Raw genomic sequence first — 21,504 nt, forward strand, 5'->3', positions numbered from 1 at the left:
AATCCACCAGGGTTCTGTTAACTTGAAAGTGTTGTTCATTTCCTGTCCCCCATTAGGGGTTACCCCTTCCATCTTAAGCAGGATATTCTAGGATCTCTGTCTCACAGCCTTGCCCACCAATAACCAGCAGGTGAGCCCGCTCTCCCCAGACCTCTAGATCTGCAAAAGGCAACCTGGAGGCAAGGAAACCCCCAGCTGTGAGTAGCCATTCAATTCTGGTGCTGTGGTAACTGAGTTCAAAAACAATGAGTCTTGTTACCTACCCGTAAAATGAAAGACACCTCACCTGACACCTCACTGGGTTGTGAGGCTCCAAGGAGCACACATATTGTTAGGCTCAGTTCGATTCCCTCCAGCCCTCTCCGCCCGTTTGAAAGTAGTTCCTTATCCCGGAGACAACGTGCAGATGTTCTCTCTTTCCCTCTTTATTTTTTTTAAGACAGGGTCTCTGTTGCCCAGGCTGGAGTGCAGTGGCGCGACCACAGCTCACTACAGCCTCAACCTCCTGGGCTTAACACGATCCTCCTGCCTCAGCCTCCAGAGCGGCTGGGACTACAAGCGCGCACCACTGCACAGGGATTATTATTATTATTTTATTATTTTGTAGAGACACAGGTGGGAGTGGTCTCGCTATGTTGCCCAGGCTGGTCTCAAACTCAGCTCAAGAGATCCTCCCGCCTCGGCGTCCCAAAGTGTTGGGATTACAGGCGCCTGCCACCGCGCCCGGACGCAGATATTTTCTATGGGCATCTGGAATGGTGACCCCAAAGCTTGGCGCCGTGCTATGGTCAAGCCGGGTCGGGGGCTCGGGCCAGCCTTCAACACCGTTGGCAGCAATGGGAACGATCAACTGTTCTCTCACTACCGTGACGTCGCCCAGTCTGCCAATGGCCGGCCCCTCGCCGGTCCCGAGGCCTCGCGAGAGCTCCCGTGGCTACGCCTTCCCCGGCCTCGGAACGGCCCCATCCTTCCTCTTTCCCCGCCTCCCAGCGGCGCTCCACTCTCGGATTGGCTGATTGATCCGAGTCAGTTTTTTTCCTCGCCAGAAAGCGGTTCGACAATTGGTCCTTCTTTTGGCCCCTCCTGCGAAGCCCGCGGATTGGACGGCTGAGTCTGGGCCTCTGCAGGAGCGCGGCCGGGCCAATCAGGAGCTTGGAGTATTTTACAAACTGGGGAAGTAGCTCCAGCAGTAGCCGAGAGAGTCAGGGGAAAAGCGGAGAAAGCTGGGTCGGCTCTGAGGGGCTCTCGGTAAGGTAAGGCACGGGGGTCTTGGAGGGAACGAGGGCTGCTGGGTTCATAGGGAGGAGGGCAGTTTGGGGCCCGAGGGCGAAAGAGTAGGCTCGGGGTGTCTGGAGATAGCACCCATAAGAGCGGTCTTGCAGGCGCCTGGGGCTTGTGGGCGCGTGGATTAGGGCGGAGGTATCAGGGATGGCAGGACAGGTGCCCCGAGAACTGGTTGATCTTTGATCTCAGATTCTGCCTGCCTTCTTCCCCGTCTCAATTGTAGCCATCATGACCACCCGGCAAGCCACGAAGGATCCCCTCCTCCGGGGTGTATCTCCTACCCCTAGCAAGATTCCGGTACGCTCTCAGAAACGTACGCCTTTCCCCACTGTTACATCGTGCGCCCTGGACCAGGAGAACCAAGATCCAAGGGTAAGAGAGGCCTAATGGGGGAAGACAGTAGTCACACCAGTAATGCACCCCAACACTAAACCTCACCTTTTTGTCCGCCCTCCCTCCCCTAGAGATGGGTGCAGAAACCACCGCTCAATATTCAACGCCCCCTTGTTGATTCAGCAGGCCCCAGGCCGAAAGCCAGGCACCAAGCAGAGACATCACAAAGATTGGTGGGGATCACTCAGCCTCGGAACCCCTTGGCGGAGCTCAGGCCTAGCCCTAGGGGCCAAAATGTGGGGCCTGGGCCGCCTGCCCAGACAGGTACCTGTTGGAGCCCTGGTAACACGGCCTCCATGGCTGAGTAGGGGACTAGGAAGGGTAAAAGTGGGGTTTGGGGTTTTGCACTCACTCCTGCTGTCTCCTACTTACTGTGATAGTCCTGGTCCCAGCTCCTGGAAAGCTCTTTGCTCTTAGAAGATCTCCCTTTCCTCCAGCAAAATGTCATCTCGCCAGGTGCCATGGCTTGTACCTGTAATCACAGCTACTCAGGAGGCTGAAGCAGGAGGATCACTGGAGGCCAGGAGTTGGAGACCAGCCTGGATGACAGAGGGAGATCCCATCTCTTTAAAAAATAAATAAATAAATAATAAATGTCACTTCTTCTGAAGCCTTTTCCAGTTCCCCATGTCACAATCAGTTGCTCTGTGTTCTCCTAATACTTTGCAGCACTTCTTTTATAACGTATATACCTTGGCTTGAGTCTGTTACCTGTCTATAGTTTGATGATAGCTTCTTGAGGATAGGGGCTTTGTCTTATTCTTATGGGACCCCAGTGCTTAGAATAGTGTCTTATGTAACATTCTATTTGGTGACCAGGTGTGGTGGCTCACGCCTGTAATTCCAACACTTTGAGAGGCCCAGGCAGTAGGATCATTTGAGCTCAGGAGTTTGAGACCAGCGTGGGCAACATAGTGAGACCCCATCTCTTTTTCTTTTTCTTTTTTTCTTTTTTTTTTTGGAGACAGAGTCTTACTCTATCCCTCAGGCTAGAGTGCAGTGGCACGATCTCGGCTCACTGCAACATCCACCTCCCAGGTTCAAGCGATTCTCATGCCTCACCCTGAGTACCTGGGATTACCAGCACCTGCCACCACACCTGGCTAATTTTTGTTTTCTTTTTTTTTTTTTTTGAGACGGAGTCTCGCTCTGTCACTAGGCTGGAGTGTAGTGGCACGATCTTGGCTCGTTGCAACCTCCACCTCCCAGGTTCAAGTGATTCTCCAGCCTCAGCCTCCTGAGTAGCTGGTACTACAGGCATGCGCCACCAGGTCCAGCTAATTTTTTTTTTTTTTTTTTTTTGGAGAGACGGGGTTTCACCATGTTGGCCAGGCTGGTCTCAAACTCCTGACCTCAGCTGATCCACCCGCCTCAGCCTCCCAAAGTGCTGGGATTACAGGAGTGAGCTACCGCGCCCAGCCAATTTTTGTATTTTTTTAGTGGAGACAGGGTTTTACTATGTTGGCCAGGTTGGTCTCAAACTCCTGACCACAGGTGATCCGCCCGCCTCGGCCTCCCAAAGTGCTGGGATTACAGGTGTAAGCCACTGCACCCAGCCATCTTTTTCTTAAAAAAATTAAAAAAATAGCCAAATTCAGTTGAATGAGTCTCTTGCTCAACTTGTACCTCGTAGTTTCTATGCTAGGGTCCCTATCTCCCTCAGCCTTCCCCCTTCCTTTTCCTTCTCCTCTTTCCTTGCAGAGGCTCCAGGGACCATAGAGTTTGTGGCTGACCCTGCAGCCCTGGCCACCATCCTGTCAGGTGAGGGTGTGAAGAGCTGTCACCTGGGGCGCCAGCCTAGTCTGGCTAAAAGAGTACTGGTTCGAGGAAGTCAGGGAGGCACCACCCAGAGGGGCCAGGTAATGAAACAGGATGTGAGGAGACCAGCCTAGGGGGCGCTGAGGGGGGCATCCTGAGCTGTGCTGACAGCCTCTGTTGGTGTCCCAGGGTGTTCGGGCCTCTGCATATTTGGCCCCCAGAACCCCCACCCACCGACTGGACCCTGCCAGGGCTTCCTGCTTCTCTAGGCTGGAGGGACCAGGACCTCGAGGCCGGACATTGTGCCCCCAGAGGCTACAGGCTCTGGTGAGTGCCCTTGAGGGGCTGATACTCGGTGCTTCTGGGAGCTCCTTCCAGGGACAAAGCTGGGCTCTGGGAGATGAGGTACCTCATGATGAGGCAAGGGATCCTACTGGGGGAGATGGGGTTGGTGGTGAGGCCTGAGGGTTTGGGGTCCACCTCTGATTCGGTTTTCATCTCTTGCTCCTGTGGATCAGATTTCACCTTCAGGACCTTCCTTTCACCTTTCCACTCGCCCCAGTTTGCAGGAGCTAAGAAGGGAGACAGCTGGCAGCAGCCGGTGAGAAAGGAGAGGGTGTGGGAGAAGGTCACCTGGAAAAGAATGAACCAGTGTCTGATACAGGAATCCCCCAGAGTTGGGGCCTTCCAGTAGCCTTAGGACTCCCCACCAACTCAAGAGGGGAAGCAAGAAACCTGTGATTACCCGGGATGAGCCCTTGGGATAGGGTTCAGGCTTTCACAACCAGGCCTCAGTGTGACATCAGTTTACTCAAGTCATGGGGGGACAGGGAGGACAGAAATGTGCTATCTCTTTTGTTTAGTGGCTAGAGTATAGACTGTGGCAATAAGTGAGATTTGGGTTTATATCCTAACTCTTACCACTTACTAGTTGTGCAAGCTTGCCTTCACCTCTCTGAGCTTTGGTTTCTTTGTCAAGTGAGAATAACATTTGTACCATCATTAGAAGTTGTCATGAGAATGAAATGAGATGATGTTTGTAAAGCACTTAGCACATGTCCAGCTCATACTTGGTATTCAGTGACTGCTGGCTAATGTCCTTATTGTCATCAGGACTTCAGTGAGCCAGGCCTCAGGATTGCTCCTGGAGACCCCAGTCCAGCCTGGTGAGTGTGTCTGGCTGTGGGGAGAGAACAGGGGCAGTTGGGCTGCCTGAAGCAGGAAACAAGACCAGAGAAAACTCAGCAGGCTGGGAGGAAGCATGAGGAAGTGGGAGGCCGGGAGGCTAGGTCAGAAGGAGAAGGAGAAGAGACCTTCTAGATAGGCCAGCGGTTGGCACAGTTGCACTTTTGTCTAAGAAGATGGTCTCCATTTCAGCCCTCTCTCTGCCACTTCCCGCAAGATTTATCTTCCACTCACTGTTTATCCCCAGCCCCTAAGTGCCATCACCACATCCCCAGCCTACTCAGACGTTCAGATTAATAAGTGTTACTGAGATACTGTTGGGTGTTGAGTGGCCGCTGGATGGGTTCCTGTCCCTAATAGTGCAATGGGGGCTATTAAACTAATATACCCTCTTCAGAAGTTGCAGAACCCTGTGCCAAACTTTGGTGGGTGTTCTAGAGTCTACAACAAATGTCCTATTTCTTCCTAGCTTTCTCTCTCCCTAAAGGAGAACATGAGGTTGTCACTCGCTCAGATGAAGGAGGTGTGGCCTCTCTTGGTCTGGCCCAGCGAGTACCATTAAGAGAAAACCGAGAAATGACACATACCAGGGTGAGATGCGACTCTCCTGGGATGGTGGGTGGGAGGTGCAGGAGATGCTTGGGAGAATTTTGCTGCAGCAGCCAACACTGAGAATTGTAGGTAGAGCCAGGAAGTCCTGGGCCTCAGGATGTTACTGGGTAGGTTTACCCCAGATGCACCCAGTCCCTCTCCAATGTGAGACTGACCTCTCTTTATCAGATGTCTGGGGCCTAGGGTAAGAGGTATCACCATCAGATCAGTGCTAAGGGTGAGACAGATCTGACACTTGTCAGCCAAAAGCATTCATCCCTTGGCTCCACAAATATTTACTGAGTAGCACCAGCCTACTGAGTGCCAGGCTCTGTTCTAGGCTCTGGACATACAGCAATAAACAAGTTCATATTCTAGAAGGGGGAGACAAGAAATAAACACAGGTATAAAATAAATAGTGTCTCAGATGATGGTAAGTTCTCTCTAAAAAAGAATAATAATAATAAGGCACTAAAGGGGAATTGGGAGCAGGGGAGTTGGTATTGCAATTTAAAATAGATTGGTCAGGGAGCTCTTACTGAGAAGATGATGAAGTGAAGACCAGGGGTTGGAGGAGGAGTGAGATATGTTGACATCTGGGGGAAGGAACATTCCAGGCCAAGAGAACTGAAGAGGTAAAGACCCTGGGGAGGGAATGTGCCTGGCGTGTTTGAGGATCAGCAAAAAGGAGAGGCCAGTGGGATTGAAGCAGAGTAAGAACAGTAGGAGATATGGTTGTAGCGATAACACGATCGGATTGGGTAAGGAATTGTATACCAGTGTAAGTCTTTGGCTTTTCTTGGAATGAGTTGAAAGCCATGGGGAGAGGGGTTGATCAAGAAAAGTGACATGATTTGACTTAGGTCTTTTTTTTTTTTTTTTTTTTTTTTTTTTTTTTGAGACGGAGTTTCACTCTTGTTGCCCAGGCTGGAGTACAATGGCACGATCTCCGCTCATCGCAACCTCTGCATCCTGGGTTCAAGTGATTCTCCTGCCTCAGCTTCCGAGTAGCTTGGAATACAGGCATGCACCACCACGCCTGGCTAATTTTGTATTTTTAGTAGAGACAGGATTTCTCCATGTTGGTCAAGCTGGTCTCGAACTCCTGACTTCAGGTGCTCCACCCTCCTCGGTCTCCCAAAGTGCTGGGATTACAGGCCTGAGCCACCATGCCCGGCTTGACTTAGGTCTTAAAAGAATCACACTGGCTGCTGTAGTGAGAACAAGATATAGGAAGACAGCCAGGCGCGGTGGCTCACTCCTGTAATCCCAGCACTTTGGGAGGCCGAGGCGGGCGGATCACGAGGTCAGGAGATTGAGACCATCCTGGCTAACATGGTGAAACCCCGTCTCTACTAAATATACAAAAAATTAGCCAGGCGTGGTGGCGGGCGCCTGTAGTCCCAGCTACTCGGGAGGCTGAGGCAGGAGAATGGTGTGAACCCGGGATGCGGAGCTTGCAGTGAGCCGCGATCGCGCCACTGGACTCCATCCTGGGCGACAGAGCGAGACTCCGTATCAAAAAAACAAACAAAAAAAGATATAGGAAGACAAAGAGGGCAGGGATCACTCTTCCACCTTTTTCTTCTTCACAGGACAGCCATGACTCCCACCTGATGCCCTCCCCTGCCCCTGTGGCCCAGCTCTTGCCTGGCCATGTGGTGCCATGTCCATCACCCTTTGGACGGGCTCAGCGTGTACCCTCCCCAGGCCCTCCAACTCTGGTTTGTGTCAACAACTGGGGGCTGGGCAGGGGCAGAACAGTCTGGCCGGAGATCCTTGCTAGGTCTGGGTTTTGTCCCTGCTCAGCCACCCACGTCTCTCCCCAGACCTCATATTCAGTGTTGCGGCGTCTCACCGTTCAACCTAAAACCCGGTTCACACCCATGCCATCAACCCCCAGAGTTCAGCAGGTAAGAGAGGGCATGGGGAGGTGGCTGGCATAAGTCACAGCTAGGGGAGAAAGGAGATGGATGGGTACAGGAGAGAGAAGACAGAAGCAAGGGGAGGCTGAGTGCCATCTGTGGGTGTCAGGCCTTGCTGACATCTCACTTCTGTGCCAGGCCCAGTGGCTGCGTGGTGTCTCCCCTCAGTCCGGCTCTGAAGATCCTGCCCTGCCCTGGGTAAGTATCAGAAGCTTCCCCCTACTGAGATCCCTTGCCCTGTGCTGCCAGCCTGGAGGCCCAGGAGTTTGAGGCACATGTGCTTTCTGGGCCAGGCATGGTGGCTCACACCTGTAATCCCAGCACTTTGGGAGGCTGAGGTAGGAGGATTGCTTGAGCTCGGATCTTTGAGACCAGCCTGGGCAACATAGTGAGACCCTGTCTCTACTAAAATTTTAAAAATTAGAAAGTGCTCTCTGGAAAAGCTGCCTAACTCTCACTGCTTCTCTGCTGCCCCTCCTAATGTACATCTAGGGCCTCTCAGGGGCTTCAATCCATTCCTCATGAGGGTGAGACGCAGGCTGGTCTTTCTCCTGCCCCAGCCTGGCTTTCTTGTGTGCCTTGTTCCTTGGTGACAGGAGCAGGTTGCCGTCCGGTTGTTTGACCAGGAGAGTTGTATAAGGTCACTGGAGGGGTCTGGGAAACCACCTGTGGCCACTCCTTCTGGATCCCACTCTAACAGAACCCCCAGCCTCCAGGAGGTGAAGATTCAAGTGAGTCTGTGTGGGCAACAGCTTTGATGTCTATTGAACAGTGACTGGGCTGAGGAAGAGGAAAAACAGATGGGGGATCGGGAATAGGACAGTGTGGGTAGACTACTGAACGCACATCTTGATGTCACACTGGGGTGCTCTCTCCCACCACAGCGCATCGGTATCCTGCAGCAGCTGTTGAGACAGGAGGTAGAGGGGCTGGTAGGGGGCCAGTGTGTCCCCCTTAATGGAGGCTCTTCTCTGGATATGGTTGAACTTCAGCCCCTGCTGACTGAGATTTCTAGAACTCTGAATGCCACAGAGCATAACTCTGGGACTTCCCACCTTCCTGGACTGTTAAAACACTCAGGGCTGCCAAAGCCCTGCCTTCCAGAGGAGTGCGGGGAACCACAGCCCTGCCCTGCAGCAGAGCCTGGGCCCCCAGGGGCCTTCTGTAGGAATGAGTCTGAGATACCAGAGCCCTCCCTCCAGGAACAGCTTGAAGTACCAGAGCCTTGCCCTCCAGCAGAACCCAGGCCCCTAGAGTCCTGCTGTAGGAGTAAGCCTGAGACACCAGAGCCCCCCCCCCAGGAACAGCTTGAAGTACCAGAGCCCTGCCCTCCAGCAGAACCCAGGCCCCTAGAGTCCTGCTGTAGGAGTAAGCCTGAGACACCAGAGCCCTCCCCCCAGGAACAGCTTGAAGTACCAGAGCCCTGCCTTTCAGCAGAGCCCGGGCCCCCAGAATCCTGCTGTAGGAGTGAGCCCGAGATACCAGAGCCCTCTCGCCACGAACAGCTTAAGGTACCCGAGCCCTGCCCTCCAGCAGAACCCGGGCCCCTTCAGCCCAGCACCCAGGGGCAGTCTGGACCCCCAGGACCCTGCCCTAGGGTAGAGCTGGGGGCATCAGAGCCCTGCACCCTGGAACATAGAAGTCTGGAGTCCAGCCTACCACCCTGCTGCGGTCAGTGGGCTCCAGCAACCACCAGCCTGATCTTCTCTTCCCAACACCCGCTTTGTGCCAGCCCCCCTATCTGCTCACTTCAGTCTCTGAGACCCCCAGCAGGCCAGGCAGGTAAGGAGTTGGCTGGGAAGGAGTGTGAACACAAGAGGTCCTCATCTCACTGTGAGCTGCACCCCTGCCCTGCCCCTACCCCTTCCCCAGGCAATCCCGTGCTTCCACACCTTCCACCCTAGCCCAGCCTGGCTCTCCCTCAGGAAGAGGGGAGGGGCTGCACTTCCAGCCCTGTGCTCCTAATTGGCTTGGCCGTTGGTGGGGGAGGAGGAGAGGACAGTACATGGTGGAAGTATAGGACCCCAGACCCCCCTCTACATTTTCTATGCCCCTCAGGCCTCAGCAGTCTGGCCCCTCGAACCCTAGCCCTGAGGGAGCGCCTCAAATCATGTTTAACCGCCATCCACTGCTTCCACGAGGCTCGTCTGGACGATGAGTGTGCCTTTTACACCAGCCGAGCCCCTCCCTCAGGCCCTACCCGGGTCTGCACGAACCCTGTGGCTACATTACTCGAATGGCAGGATGCCCTGGTGAGACTCCAACCCACAGCCCAGCTGTGGCTGCACAGTGAGCCTGATGGGAGGTGGGGAACAGGGACAGGGGGCCACCTGGGCTTCTTCACAGAGAGGTCAGCAGGATGGCTTGGCTACAGTGCAAGGTTGGCTGGGCTGTGACAAGGTCTTCTCTGTCTCCAGTGTTTCATTCCAGTTGGTTCTGCTGCCCCCCGGGGCTCTCCATCATGAGACAACCACTCCTGCCCTGCCGTGCTTCTTCCTTTTAGCCCTTATTTATTGTCGGTCTGCCCATGGGACTGGGAGCCGCCCACTTTTGTCCTCAATAAAGTTTCTAAAGTATCCACATGTCTAGCTAAGTGTCCAAACAGGCCAGCTACTGCTGTCACTCTCCCATTGCCCACAGGATGGCAGTGTCCTCCAGCTCAGAGGCCAGCCCTGGGCTCTTGGGATCCCCCAGGCTCCCATCCAGAAGCCATCCTGAATCCTGAAAGGGAAGAAGGCAACCCACTCCTGCCTAGCCCACCCCCTTGCAAGCTCTGAGCATCCCACTCCTGCCAAGCCCACTCCCTCACAAGCTCTGTAAATATGTTGGAGAGCAATTGGAACCCCTGTTCCCCTTGCTTTTTGAGATCAGTCCCACTTAACTTGCAGGAGCCCTAGATGACTCCTTCACCCCCTAGAGCTCCTGTTCTAGAACTCTCTGCATGCATTGGGCAGAAAAGCAGAAGCACCAGACCCAGACCTTTGGAATCGTCTCTTGTTAGGTTGGTGTCTCCCTCCACCTACAGCGTGAGGCCCCAAAGCTCTCCTGAAACAGACCATCCTTCTTCCTCCCCATAGCAGAGTAGAAGCACACACACACAAACACACACACACACACACATACCCCTTTTCCGCCAGAGGCAGAGTCTCCCTCCACCTACAGCGTGAGGCCCCAAAGCTCTCCTGAAAGAGACCATCGTTTTTTCCTCCCCGTAGCAGAGTAGAAGCGTGCGCCCACGCGTGCACACACACACACACACACACCACTTTTCCGCCAGAGGCAGGCCTTGCCTGGAATTAACTAAAACTTTGCCTCTGGCAGGGACTGACAGCACGGTAGGAGCCCTTTAGAGGAATGAGGGAAAGGGTCAGCCACTTTCCCCCCAGTCTATGCATCAAGTTAAGCAGCCACACACAATCCCCCAACCTCACTTTATTGGAAGAGGCAGCAGCAGCTGTAGCCCCGGGGCCTAGTCCGGATAGGGGGGAATGGGGACTGTACAGAATGCGTTTTAAATGCTAGGAAAGAATTCACTGGTTCCTCCAGTTCACAGGAAGGCTGCCAAGGCTGGAGCCTGAGCCTGAAAGTGAAGATGAGGGGACGAGAGGGTGGCGAGAGAAAGTTGTCGTGACGGAGAACCTGAACTACCCTGTCCTAATGTCTTCTCTTGCCTAAATGGGCTCCTCCTGTTTCTGTTATTTCCCTTGCAAGCTGCGGGGGCTTCCCTCCGGCTTTCTGGGCCTCTGAGTCCCGCCAGTAAAACTGCTCCCCATCTCTGTACAAAAGAGAAAGCCACGACCTCTGCCCCTATGGGGTCCAGCGCGCACTTGGGTGCGGGTGATCCCTCCGGAAGTCGCTCTGCTCCTCTGGCCGGGTATCCTCCTCTTCCCGGCCACTTATACCCTTGAGCACCAAGAGTTTGCCCATTTAGGCCGCCTCTGGGAACAGGAGGGTCCACCCCACCGCCAGGCTCTCAAAGGGTGGGGTGGCGCCTCGGGTGGGGCGGGCTGGAGGTGGGTGAGAATGGGAGAGAAGGGGCGAGCGGGGGCACGGGGCGGGGCCGGCTCAGTCGGGGTAGATGATGAAGCCGGAGAAGGTGCTGTACTTGTTGGTGTTGCCGCCATGCACTTTCCCGCCGTCCAGCTTGATGAAGACCTCGTCGCCCACGTCCAGGTGCAGAATGACGCTGTTGCTGGCGTAGTCGTAGTTCTGGTCCGCGTCCTGAGCAATGGCGCTGGCCCGGACCTATCGAGGGAGAAGAATCTGCTCATGCTCTGCGTGGAGCTGGGGTGACGAGAGGAGTCCGGGCGGCTGGGCGTGCGAAGGCGGCCGGGCAGCCGCCGCAGGGGCTGGGGAGGGCCAGGGAGAAGCGTAGGACATCACGGAGTTGCTCCAGCTCTGCCATTCACTAGCTGTGTGACGCGGAGCAAATTCCACGCCTTTTCTGGACCTCGAGTTGACTTATAAAGTGAGGGACAGTAATAGAACCCACCTCATAGGGTGTTAAGATTAAGTGAATTACTACGTGTGAAGTGTGTTCAGAACAGTGGTTTGCTTTTTTTTTTTTTTTTTTTTGAGATGGAGTTTCGCTCTTCTTGCCCATGCTGGAGTTCAATGGCGCGATCTCGGCTTACTGCAACCTCCCGGGTTCAAGCGATTCTCCTGCCTCAGCCTCCCTAGTAGCTGGGATTACAGACGCCCACCACCACGCCCAGCTAATTTTTTCTGTTTTTAGTAGAGACGGGGTTTCACTGTGTTGGTCAGGCTGGTCTCGAACTCCTGATCTCAGGTGATCCACCCACCTCAGCCTCCCAAAGTGCTGGGATTACAGGCGTGAGCCACCGCGCCTGGCTCAGTGGTTTCCATTCTTAAATTATTTTTAATGCATTTTCAAATTACTATTCTCATTTTAAAAATAAATTTTGCCAGCCAGGCGCGGTGGCTCATACCTGTAATCCCAGCACTTTGGGAGGCCGAGGCCGAAGGATCATCTGAGATCAGGAGTTCGAGACCAGCCTAACTAACATGGAGAAACCCCGTCTCTACTAAAAATACAAAATTAGCTGGGCGTGGTGGTACATGTCTGTAATCCCAGCTACTCGGGAGGCTGAGGTCGGAGAATCGCTTGAACCCAGGAGGCAGAGGTTGCGGTGAGCCGAGAACGCGCCATTGCACTCCAGCCTGGGCAACAAGAGCGAAACTCTGTCTCAAAAAATAAAATAAAATAAAAATTTGGCTGTAGGATAATTTCTAAAATTCTGAACCGGCTGGGACCTCCTGTCAGCCCTCATGGAGGGTTGGCTTCCCCAGTGGTGGGGCGGGCATAGGTGTGCCTGTGCGTGTGCACAGGGTGTGGGCCATGCTAAGGTGCACTGTTGCGCTTCGCCTGTGGGCGCGGATTTCCCGACCAAGCACCCGCTGGTGCCCAGGCGTGGGGGGCCGTCTTCTGCCAGAACAGGGAGCACTTCCTCCCCTCCGGGCTCATGGCGGTCACTTCGGGCCTCCAGCCCCCCTCTTCTAGAAAGTCCCACAGGGGCTGGTTATTAACTCATTAATTATTCATCATTATTCTAATCACTATTTACCGTCCCCAGGGCCGCAGCGCCCGCGCCGAAGAATACAGAGTGGGAACTGCGCAGTCCCCTCCCCCTCGGAAACACGCACGAATTAGTTACACACTGGCCCCCTCCACCTCCTCCCAGATACCCCGCATAGACCAAGCACACCTACTCGGTGTCATATGCAGATAGACACGGCTCTACCCTCACATCGCACTCCGCACTCACACACACTCCCTGACACACATACATATTCTTTCACTCCATGAGGACGCACACTCGCTCCCTTTCCCCGGGTTCCTGGGGCAGCCCTGCTGGGATGAGATCCCAAAGCAGGTCTGGGGGCAGGCAGACGCTGCCGCGGTACCAGGCTCCTGCAGGCCTGAAGCTCCTGGGTCGCCACCACCCCCTTCATGCGGGACATCCAGAGGTCACCACTCAGCCCCAACCTCCCTCTGCGGCCTGTGCAGCTCTGGCACCTTCTCCCACCTACCCCACACCTGCGGCCTCTAGTTCCCACTATGTATGACATTTTGGTGCCAGAGCTTAGTCTTTGGGGCTATTCCCCGAAAACAGAGGCAACAGTGACTCCAACTGCCCACAAGGGCAGGGAACTGTGGAACCTGGATACTGAGAGATTGCTAGGGAGGGTGTGGGGCCTACAAGACCAGGCCAGGGTCCAAGGCTTTTCTACCTTTCCCTTGCCTCTTTCCTCCCCCAAATCCATTCATTCCAGCCACCTGGCTGACCCTTGAGCTGCCAGGCCACAGACTCAGCTGAGGGCAAGGCTGTTCTAGGCCCCCAGCCCTGGGGTGAGCAATAGGACAGCTGATCGGCAGGTGAAGTGAGCAAGCGAATGTTTTCTTCCTTTTATACCTTTTCCTCAAACATCCAACCCGAATGCCCTCAACATGAGAACAGCTGCCGACTTCCTATTGCCTGAGACATGGATTCCATTCTAGTTCGAAGGAGCCTAGACTCCGGTTAGCTGGTCCAATGCAAGGCTGAGAGACCCAAAGGCCAGGGGGGCTGCCACAGAAGAAAGGATAGCCCAAGACAGGACGAGAAAAGAAGCGAGTTGGCAGGGCGAGACACCAAAGACATCTGGTGTTGCCCATAGTTGCAATGTGAGGTCGCAGCTGCAGAGACACTCAGGTTTGAGTCCTGAGTTCTAATTCTAACACCATTCCTACACTCCGTGAGGCCCTAGGCAGAAGGTTTTCCTTCTCTGGCCCCCAATTTCCTCTGTGGGTAAATGAAGTCATCTATCGTTCTTGGCAGCCTCGCGTTCCTGGATTCAGTGACGCCGTTTCGGGGAATAATCTCAGGTTGTGGGATGAGTGCAGGGAGATCTAGAGAGCGACCAGTCTGAGCTGGGTTGGGGGGAGGGGCATCTCACCTGTCCGTTCTTCATGAGGTCGGCCCACATGCTGGTGCCGTCGCCGCCGCGCATGAGCACGTGGTAAGCGAAGAAGTAGACGCCTGGCATGGGGCAAGTAAACTTGCCGCTGGCTGCCTCGTAGGCGTTGCCCACGTTGGTCACCACGTCGTCGAAGCGCAGTACCTCGTAACCCTCGTGAGGCCGCCGCAGGCCCGCGTAGAAAGCAATGCGAGGCACGTAGCCGGCAGCGGGCGCCACCCCGCCCAGACCTGGACCGGGAGGGCCCGGGGGTCCTGGCCTGCCGGGTTCTCCTGGGGGCCCTCTTGGACCTGGTGGTCCAGGGGGCCCCCGCAGGCCTGCTTTCCCGCGCCGGCCCACCTCTCCCTTGGCGCCTGGCGGGAAGGGGGGCACGGAAGCAGGCGCGCCGTCGGGACCCGGGCCACGGGGCCCATGCGGGTCGCACACCATGCGGCAGCGACCCAGCATCTCGTAGTGCGCTGGCCCGCGGGAGCTGTGCACCAGCAGCGGGATGGCCACTAGCAGCAGCAGCACCATGGCCACCCCGACGGCCGCACCCGCCACCCTCTTGCGGCGGCTCAGCCGCGACGCGGCCAGGGCCAGCAAATCTTCCTCACTCTTGGGCGCAATGGCTGCCGGGGCCCGGGGCTCTCCGCTGGCCCAGGAGGTGGTGACCCGCCTTGGGCCTGGGTCTGCACTCCCCCGACGGCTGCCCCCCGCTCCCCTTACCCTGCCTCTGCGGGCTCCAGCCGCGGCGGTGCCGCTCCCCAAGCCGTCCGTCAAGGGGAGGCCCCTCGTGGGTTACGTCAGGGGCAGCTCCCGACGGTCCAGAGCCAGTGGTCCTCTAGTACCCTCCCGCTCAGTCCTAACGATCCTGGGCACCTGAGTTCCGCAGCTTCTCGGACGGCTGGTTTCTTACGGATCTGAGATGCCTGCTCTCCAGACCGCTGCTCTCTCAGGGATGGCGCGGTGCCTGGGTCCCAGACTGCCCAGATAGACCGCTCCCTGCTGGAGCGGGGACTGCTCCCAGCGCTCCGGACGTCCCGGGCTCTGAGCTGCGGGTGCTGCTCACCGGGCGCGATCTCCTAGTAGGTTTTGCGCTCTGCCTCTTGGCAAGCACCGACTCACCTTGCTACCCCTGCCGCGGCCCCAGCCCCTGCTAGAGCCCTGGTCCGCGCCTCTCTCCTGCGGGTGCGGTCCCTCTCCGCCTCCCTAACCTTCCTCCCCTCCCTCCCGGGCGCGGGTGGTGTGAGGCGCCGCGCGGCGGGAGCCACTATAAGCGGCCAGAGGCGGAGCGACCCCTGGTGCCCAGAGTGGGAAGTGCGGGGGCGGGGCAGGCAGCGGCCCCCACCCACGTCCTCCCCGCCTCCCCTCCACTCCCCCACCGCCCCTAGGTTCCTTCCCGGTTCTGAGCGGGTTCTTCAGGGTTTCGCGGCCCCCACTGTATCTTTACTTTCACCCTTTACCCGGAGTTTGGCATTCTCAGAGCCCAGAGGAAACCCAAAACAGCGATGGGATAAAGAGGGGTCAAGATACAAACACGCAGAGAAGACAGGGGTAGATTCCCGAGCTAAAATGAAGGGGAGGGACCTCACAAACAAACAGAAAACAAAATAAGAAGGGCTAGAAAAGATAGAAATTCACCACCCCACGCAACTCAGCGCCCGTGACCGAATAACATGGTAGAGGATTCAACTGATACTAGTTGGCCTGAACTGGAAAAGGCAAATCTCTAGCCAACCCCACCCCCACCCCTCAGTATTGGGGCGCGGAGCGGAGTGTGTGTGTGGTGTGTGTGTGTGTGTGTGTGTGTGTGTGTGTGTGTGTGTGTGTGTGTGTGGAGAGAGAGAGAAAAAAAAATAAGAGAACAGACCAGCCCAGGGGAGAAAGCAGGAAACCGACAAGAAAGCAGAGAAGGAGCGACAGAGAAATCAAAGAGAAGGAAAGCTAGATAGAGATGCAAAGACAGAGACAAAGCTTCGAAAAGAGACGGACTGACAACCCCAGAGTGGGAGAGGGAGAGACAGAGACAGAGGAAGAGAGACAGAGCCGGGACAGGTTGACAGATCGAGAGAGAAATGTAAATGGCGCGCTGCAGAGAGACACCCAGGTCCGTGTTTGGACTCCAATGTGACATATCAACTGTGGGGAAGACGCGGGGGCAGGGCGGCTCTGCCAGCAGTGCTAGGCTCTGGGCCTGTGCATTGTGACAGTGTGCTCCAAAGTGTGGAGGTGGCCATGGGATCCTGGCCCTGTGTGTCCCTGGGTGAGTGCGATTGTGGATTGTGTGTTATCTTTGTGTATGTATATGTGAGGGCTGTTTGAAGGGAGGTATTTGTACTTGTCTTCCTCTTAGTCCCTCAATTTGGAGCCCACAAATGCCATTTTTCCTACCTTGGGACTGAGAATGAAGGAATCTACTGGACAGAGAGGAAGTCAGAAGACAGCTGTCTTCTCATTTGCCCTGCCCAGCTCAGCCCAATGCCACCCCTGCCCTGGTCCCAGACTTTTCCAGTCCCAGGAGTCTCTGCCCCTTCCTCCTTCTTCCAGAGTTTGTTGTTAGATGAAACCCAGAGAAGTTGGATCCCACATAATGGGTATTTGGGGTGGGGGTTGAAGTTGGTCATGCAAATTAATATAAGTAAAATGCAGATTAGGTGCTAGGCACCCTCCTGTAAGAGGGGACTGTATCTGTCTTTCAGAGCGGCCAAGACATTGCTAGACAGAGGCATTGCTAGATCAGAGTCCAGAGAAAAAGCTACTGGCTGCATCCCTTCTTAGGGCCTGGGCCTTCTGGGGAAAATGTCTTGCTCACAGGGACCCCAGAGGCTAGGAAAACAGGCACTAGGACTGGTAAAAAGTGGGGGCATTTGGAGACCCTGGAGGCGAGCAGCTGCAAAGGCCTCTTAGAGACCAGGATAAGCCAGGACTGTCACGTATGGGAATACATTGTGTAAGATAGAGGGCACAGGGCACACCAGGGCATGATTATTGGATGGAGAGTGATTTCCTCCTCTCTTGTTTTCTGTACTCCTTCCCTGCACCCCCGACCCCCGCCTCATAATGATGCTGGGAGAGAGAGGTTCCTGAGGCTGGGCCTGTGTTGGGGGTTGGGGGAGGCCCCTACATGTCTGCAAGGAGTGGGAGAGAAAGGATTGGCAGTCAGTGGGGGAGGGGCCTCCTCCTCCAACCATAAATACAAATTTTATTCAAGGTCTTTGTCGCCATTTGTCTTCCTCGGGGGGCTGAGGGCCGTGTCAGCCCTCTGCATGTCTAATTCTGGATCTGCTCCCCCAGGCTGGATGATGGATGGATCAGAGAGCAGGCCCAGGCTCACACCAGCCTCCCCTGCCTGATCCTCAGGCCCCATCCACCCCAGGTCCTGGCTCCTCTCCCTCCCTTTGCCCTCCCTCCACTCACCAGAGGCCCCCTCTGCCCAGCCGCGCTCCTCACTCCACTCATTCTACTCACCAAGGCCCCTTTTTTAAGTCCCTCACCTCAGCCCCTTCCAGGTCCCAGTCCTCTTCTCTCTAGAGCTTCCCCTCTCCTCCCATCCCGAGCCCAGGCTGTGAGCTGTGGTGACCAGCAGGGCTGCAGGCAGCAGCGGATCTGTGTGGTGGGGGGAGCCGGCTTGGCTCACGGGGAGCTGAGGGGCCAGCTCCATGAATTTATTCATGTTCTGTTGCTCTTTTCCCACACTCTGGAATGAAGCTGCCAGCTCACCAGGTCCTTGTTGCTTCCCCTGCAGCTGCCACATTCTGCCAAGAAGGGACCTGGGTGGGGCCAAGGCCAGCCTGTGCACCTGGGGCCAGAAGCCAAGTGTCTGGGCTCGAGGGAATGCTGGGGCCCAGGCCGGGGTCTGGGACAATTTTCCCAGAACTCCTCTGGCAGCCAAACTGGGAAGCCCCAGGGAGGTAGTATGGTTGGGAATGGGAAGTAGGTAGAGAAGGGTGTGCTGCAGGACAAAGAAGGGGCAGTGGAAGTGGGGGGCAGAGTTGGCAGGGGGAGGGGAGAGGAGAAGAAGCCTTTAACAGTTTCCTAGGCTCCCCCATTTAAAGGTTAATGCAGCCTTCAGACAGACCAGTCTGTCCTTGACTCTGCATTAACCTTGACCCTAACCCCTATTTATATACTTGACTCCTCTTCAATCCTAAAATGAATTTTAACTCCATAAACTGACTCTAAATGGAATGCCTCCCTCACCTGTCCTGGAACCCAGGGGGATCCCCAGAATCCCCCCCCAGGGCTATAGCTAGGTGTGTGTCAGAGTTCTGAGGACCAGACTTTGGATTAGCATGTGATTAGCATATGATTTGCATGTGATATGTGCCTTCTACTCTGCGGAAGTTTTCATGTTAAAATTTTATGAAGTCTAGTGGAAAGGTCCTGGCTCCTTGAAAGTCCTCTCTTTTTGTTCCTTCTCTCACACTTATTGTCACTGACCCAGACCCCCTCAAGAGAAGAAAGGGTGTGAAGAGGTGAGCAATAGAGGGCCCTTGGGAGGGAAGGCTCCAGCAGCATGATATGCCTCCATCACTTCAACGAGTCTCAGTTTCCTCATCAGTAAGAGAAGAGAAACCTCCTCTGCCTGACATTTTATCAAGCTCTAAGGAAACACTTTTTTTTTCCTTGCACTCTCTCCTTCCTCCCCTTCAGGGCCAGTCACTGTGTGCTTCTCCCTACTCATTCCCACACTCTGGCTTTCAACTCCTACACTGAAGATCACATGGATCTGGAAGCAGCCTGGGTTGCCTGGTAGCAGTCCTCTAGTATGAAGACAAGGGAATCCATGTGACAGGACAGGGGATGGCATGGAAAGGGAAACAACATTATTGAGTCCTTATTGTATTTTAGGGCTTTAACATGCAACTTCTCATTGCATTCTCACAGCACTCTTTAGTTAGATCTATTGTCCCCATTTTAAAGGTAAAAAAACTGGGGCCCAGAAAGGGGAAATGGCTTGTCCGTTATCACCCTGTAAGGGATAGTCCTGGAATTAGAGTTATGACCTCCTGGCTTCCTTCTCAGTTCCCTAGAGGAGACAATGGCACCCAAGGCAGTGGAAGAGTGAGAGAGGCAGGCCAGGAGTGGGCAGTGAGATTTGAATGGCTTCCGGGAGACTTTTGTATGTGAGGCCAAAAGGATTGGGTCTTGGCTCCGTGTATCCCCCAACCCCCACCCTGACACTGTTAAGCATGATGCCCAACAGGTGCTCAACTGTTGGCTAAAGGATGGCCAAATTTAGTTTCAGAGAACAACTGTCCAGATGGAGGAAGAGAGGGCAGAGAAAAGGGAGGCAAAGGAAAACGAAGCGAGTCAAGGAAAATTTGCTTAAGGGACAAAAGGGAAGCCTGAAGCCGGCTGTTCGACTGCAGCTGGGAAAACCGTCCCAGCCCAAGAACCTGCTCATGGTTTGCCTCCTTGCAGAGACTACCCGCCTGCCTCTGCCATCAGGGCCAGGCCCAGGGCTCCCACTCATCAGCCAGTGCCTCTGGCACCAAAACTCAGTGCAACCTTAAGTTCAAAGTGTCGCACCAGGGTCCACAGGGCTGAAGACAAGCTCCTGGCTTCCCGGAGAGGGGTAAAGACTGCTTCCAAGGTGTCTGTCAGGCCAGAGCTGTTGCTGACTTACTTCGGCAGCCTTCCACCCCTGGCCAGGTGCTGCTCCTAGCCTTTGACTCCTCCACCTCCCTTTATGCCCCCCTCTGCCTCCACCGCTTGCCAGCTCCAGCCTCCAGTTAATGAAATGTGGAGATCGGCTGCACAGAGAGCTGTCAGACCCCTCATTTCTCCGCTGGGATATTGACTCCGGGTCTGGGAGACCCACAGGTGAAAGGAGGCGGGTAGGTTGCGGGCAGCTGAGGTAGGAGCGCAGGCTGATTAGAGCCCAGAGACAAGGAGGTAGTGCTAAGCGCCAAGTCTCGAGGGCTTGGCTAAGCGAGGAAGGCCCTAGGATGCTCTTTCTGCTTGGGGTCCCCAGCTTTTCTCTGACGAGCAGGATACTTAACGAGCCCCAACCCACCGCACCCGGGCCTGGACCCCGAACTAGCACCCCAGGCGAGCTGGACTTCAGTGAGCGCCGCGCGCAGCGCCTCGGAGCCGGAGACCGCGGCCCGGTGCTTCCTCACATCTTCTTCCATCCCTTCCCTCTTGCTCCCCCTCCCTCCTGCACTCCCTCCCCGGCGGCCGCGGCCTTTATTAGGGATTCCGCGGCTGTCGGTCCCGCCATCCATCCTGTCCGCCGGCAATTAGGCGGCCAGACAAAGAGCAGCTTCGGATGGATGAGGGTCCCGGCGGATCGGAAATGTGAAGGGTCAGCGCTGCCGCCCGCGGCGCACCCCGCTCCCCCTTCCACATAATCACCGGCCGCCCGTCACTCAGCCGGGCGCCCAGGGAGCTCCTGGGCCCGGCCCGGGAGAGGGCGGGTTGCAGCTGCAGCCTAGGCGCCCGGGACAGGGCGATGGCGGACCTGCGGCAGGAGCGCCTCCTGCGGGGCAGTGGAGGACTGCGGCCTGAGGCATTTGCCGAAGGGTGGGGGATTATGGCCCCGGGCGCTCCCCGAAGGGAAACTGGGGCTAGCGGCTTGGGGCCTCCCAGTGGGGAAGAGGGAACAAAAGCTGCCGAGACCGGAGGCCCGGGGTCCAGGGCGCCCCCTGCTGGGAAGCTGGGGACCAAGCCTTAGAGGTCCGGCAGGTACAGATGGAACCAAGCCCAGAGCGACCCCTCCTAGGGAAACCAGGGGTTTCTAGCCTGGCGCGCCTCCTACCGACTTTGAATGACACTGCGCTTCTATGCCCGCTCCGTTCAGTGAAATCCAACCAATCCACATCCAGTCAAAAAAGGCTCCAAGTCCTGGCGAACCTGAGGGGAGCCGAGAGGGAGTTCAAGGAGTCCAGGTTTTACTGCAGATTCTTTGGCGCTAGCTCCCAGCTGACAAATCAACATCTCAATCTGACAATTAGTGGTCGAGATGGGGGGTGAGGGGCTCTCACAGCCCCGGCCGCTTAGCCCTCCCGGCGGGAGGCAGAGGGGTGGGCCGTGCTGGCAGTGATGAACGACACCAGGGGGGCCCGGGGCCCCGAGCGCGCATTCATTACTAGACTGACAGGCGGGTGGCGGGCCGGGCGGGCTGTGAGTGGACGTGCCGGGAAAGAGGCCAGTAGCAGGAGGGGGCTAAGGCAAGCGTTTAACAGTCCCACTGCTCCATCTGCTCCCGGTCCTTCGCCTTGACCCTGGGACTTGACTTCCTTGAGCTCGGCCTCCCAGTTGTTGGAGCTGGCCCTGGCTGGGAAGCAAGGGCGGGGACCTAAGCCCTCTTCTGGGGTTAGGTGATTTAAGGTCTGAGATGTCAAGGAAGGGTATTAGGCAGGTCTCAAGACTAGGCGCTTCGGCCTGACTTCTGAGAAATTGT

At 55.9% G+C, this 21,504-nt stretch overlaps 2 protein-coding genes across 7 annotated transcripts; one reads left to right on the plus strand and one right to left on the minus strand.

Moving 5' to 3' along the window:
* The first annotated feature begins 296 nt into the window (after positions 1 to 296).
* TROAP (trophinin associated protein) lies at positions 297 to 9,710 on the plus strand. 5 transcript variants are annotated; one of them, XM_054444251.2, is made up of 15 exons: positions 297 to 1,253; positions 1,508 to 1,656; positions 1,749 to 1,941; positions 3,379 to 3,536; positions 3,625 to 3,762; positions 3,954 to 4,036; positions 4,549 to 4,601; positions 5,090 to 5,211; positions 6,807 to 6,935; positions 7,041 to 7,124; positions 7,275 to 7,334; positions 7,733 to 7,867; positions 8,021 to 8,918; positions 9,195 to 9,388; positions 9,554 to 9,710. In XM_054444251.2, the coding sequence occupies exons 2-15, from the start codon at positions 1,513 to 1,515 to the stop codon at positions 9,599 to 9,601; spliced, it is 2,439 nt and encodes an 812-aa protein (XP_054300226.1). In that variant the 5' UTR covers positions 297 to 1,253; positions 1,508 to 1,512; the 3' UTR covers positions 9,602 to 9,710. The 5 variants fall into 5 exon arrangements, with proteins under 5 accessions (XP_054300226.1, XP_054300229.1, XP_054300230.1 ...); XM_063672736.1 differs by lacking the exon at positions 9,554 to 9,710 and having other exon boundaries at positions 460 to 1,253; positions 8,021 to 8,647; positions 8,869 to 8,918; positions 9,195 to 9,385; XM_054444253.2 differs by lacking the exons at positions 3,954 to 4,036; positions 4,549 to 4,601; positions 5,090 to 5,211 and having other exon boundaries at positions 460 to 1,253.
* Positions 9,711 to 10,553: 843 nt separating this feature from the next.
* Positions 10,554 to 15,341, minus strand: C1QL4 (complement C1q like 4). 2 transcript variants are annotated; one of them, XM_054445501.2, is made up of 3 exons: positions 14,094 to 15,305; positions 11,242 to 11,381; positions 10,554 to 11,039 (listed from the first exon to the last, which is right to left on the minus strand). In XM_054445501.2, the coding sequence occupies exons 1-3, from the start codon at positions 14,628 to 14,630 to the stop codon at positions 11,033 to 11,035; spliced, it is 684 nt and encodes a 227-aa protein (XP_054301476.1). In that variant the 5' UTR covers positions 14,631 to 15,305; the 3' UTR covers positions 10,554 to 11,032. The 2 variants fall into 2 exon arrangements, with proteins under 2 accessions (XP_054301476.1, XP_054301475.1); XM_054445500.1 differs by having other exon boundaries at positions 10,554 to 11,381; positions 14,094 to 15,341.
* Between the last annotated feature and the right edge of the window lie 6,163 nt (positions 15,342 to 21,504).

This window comes from Pongo pygmaeus, chromosome 10, assembly GCF_028885625.2.
Source record: "Pongo pygmaeus isolate AG05252 chromosome 10, NHGRI_mPonPyg2-v2.0_pri, whole genome shotgun sequence".
In the NCBI taxonomy this organism is placed as follows: Eukaryota; Metazoa; Chordata; class Mammalia; order Primates; family Hominidae; genus Pongo; species Pongo pygmaeus.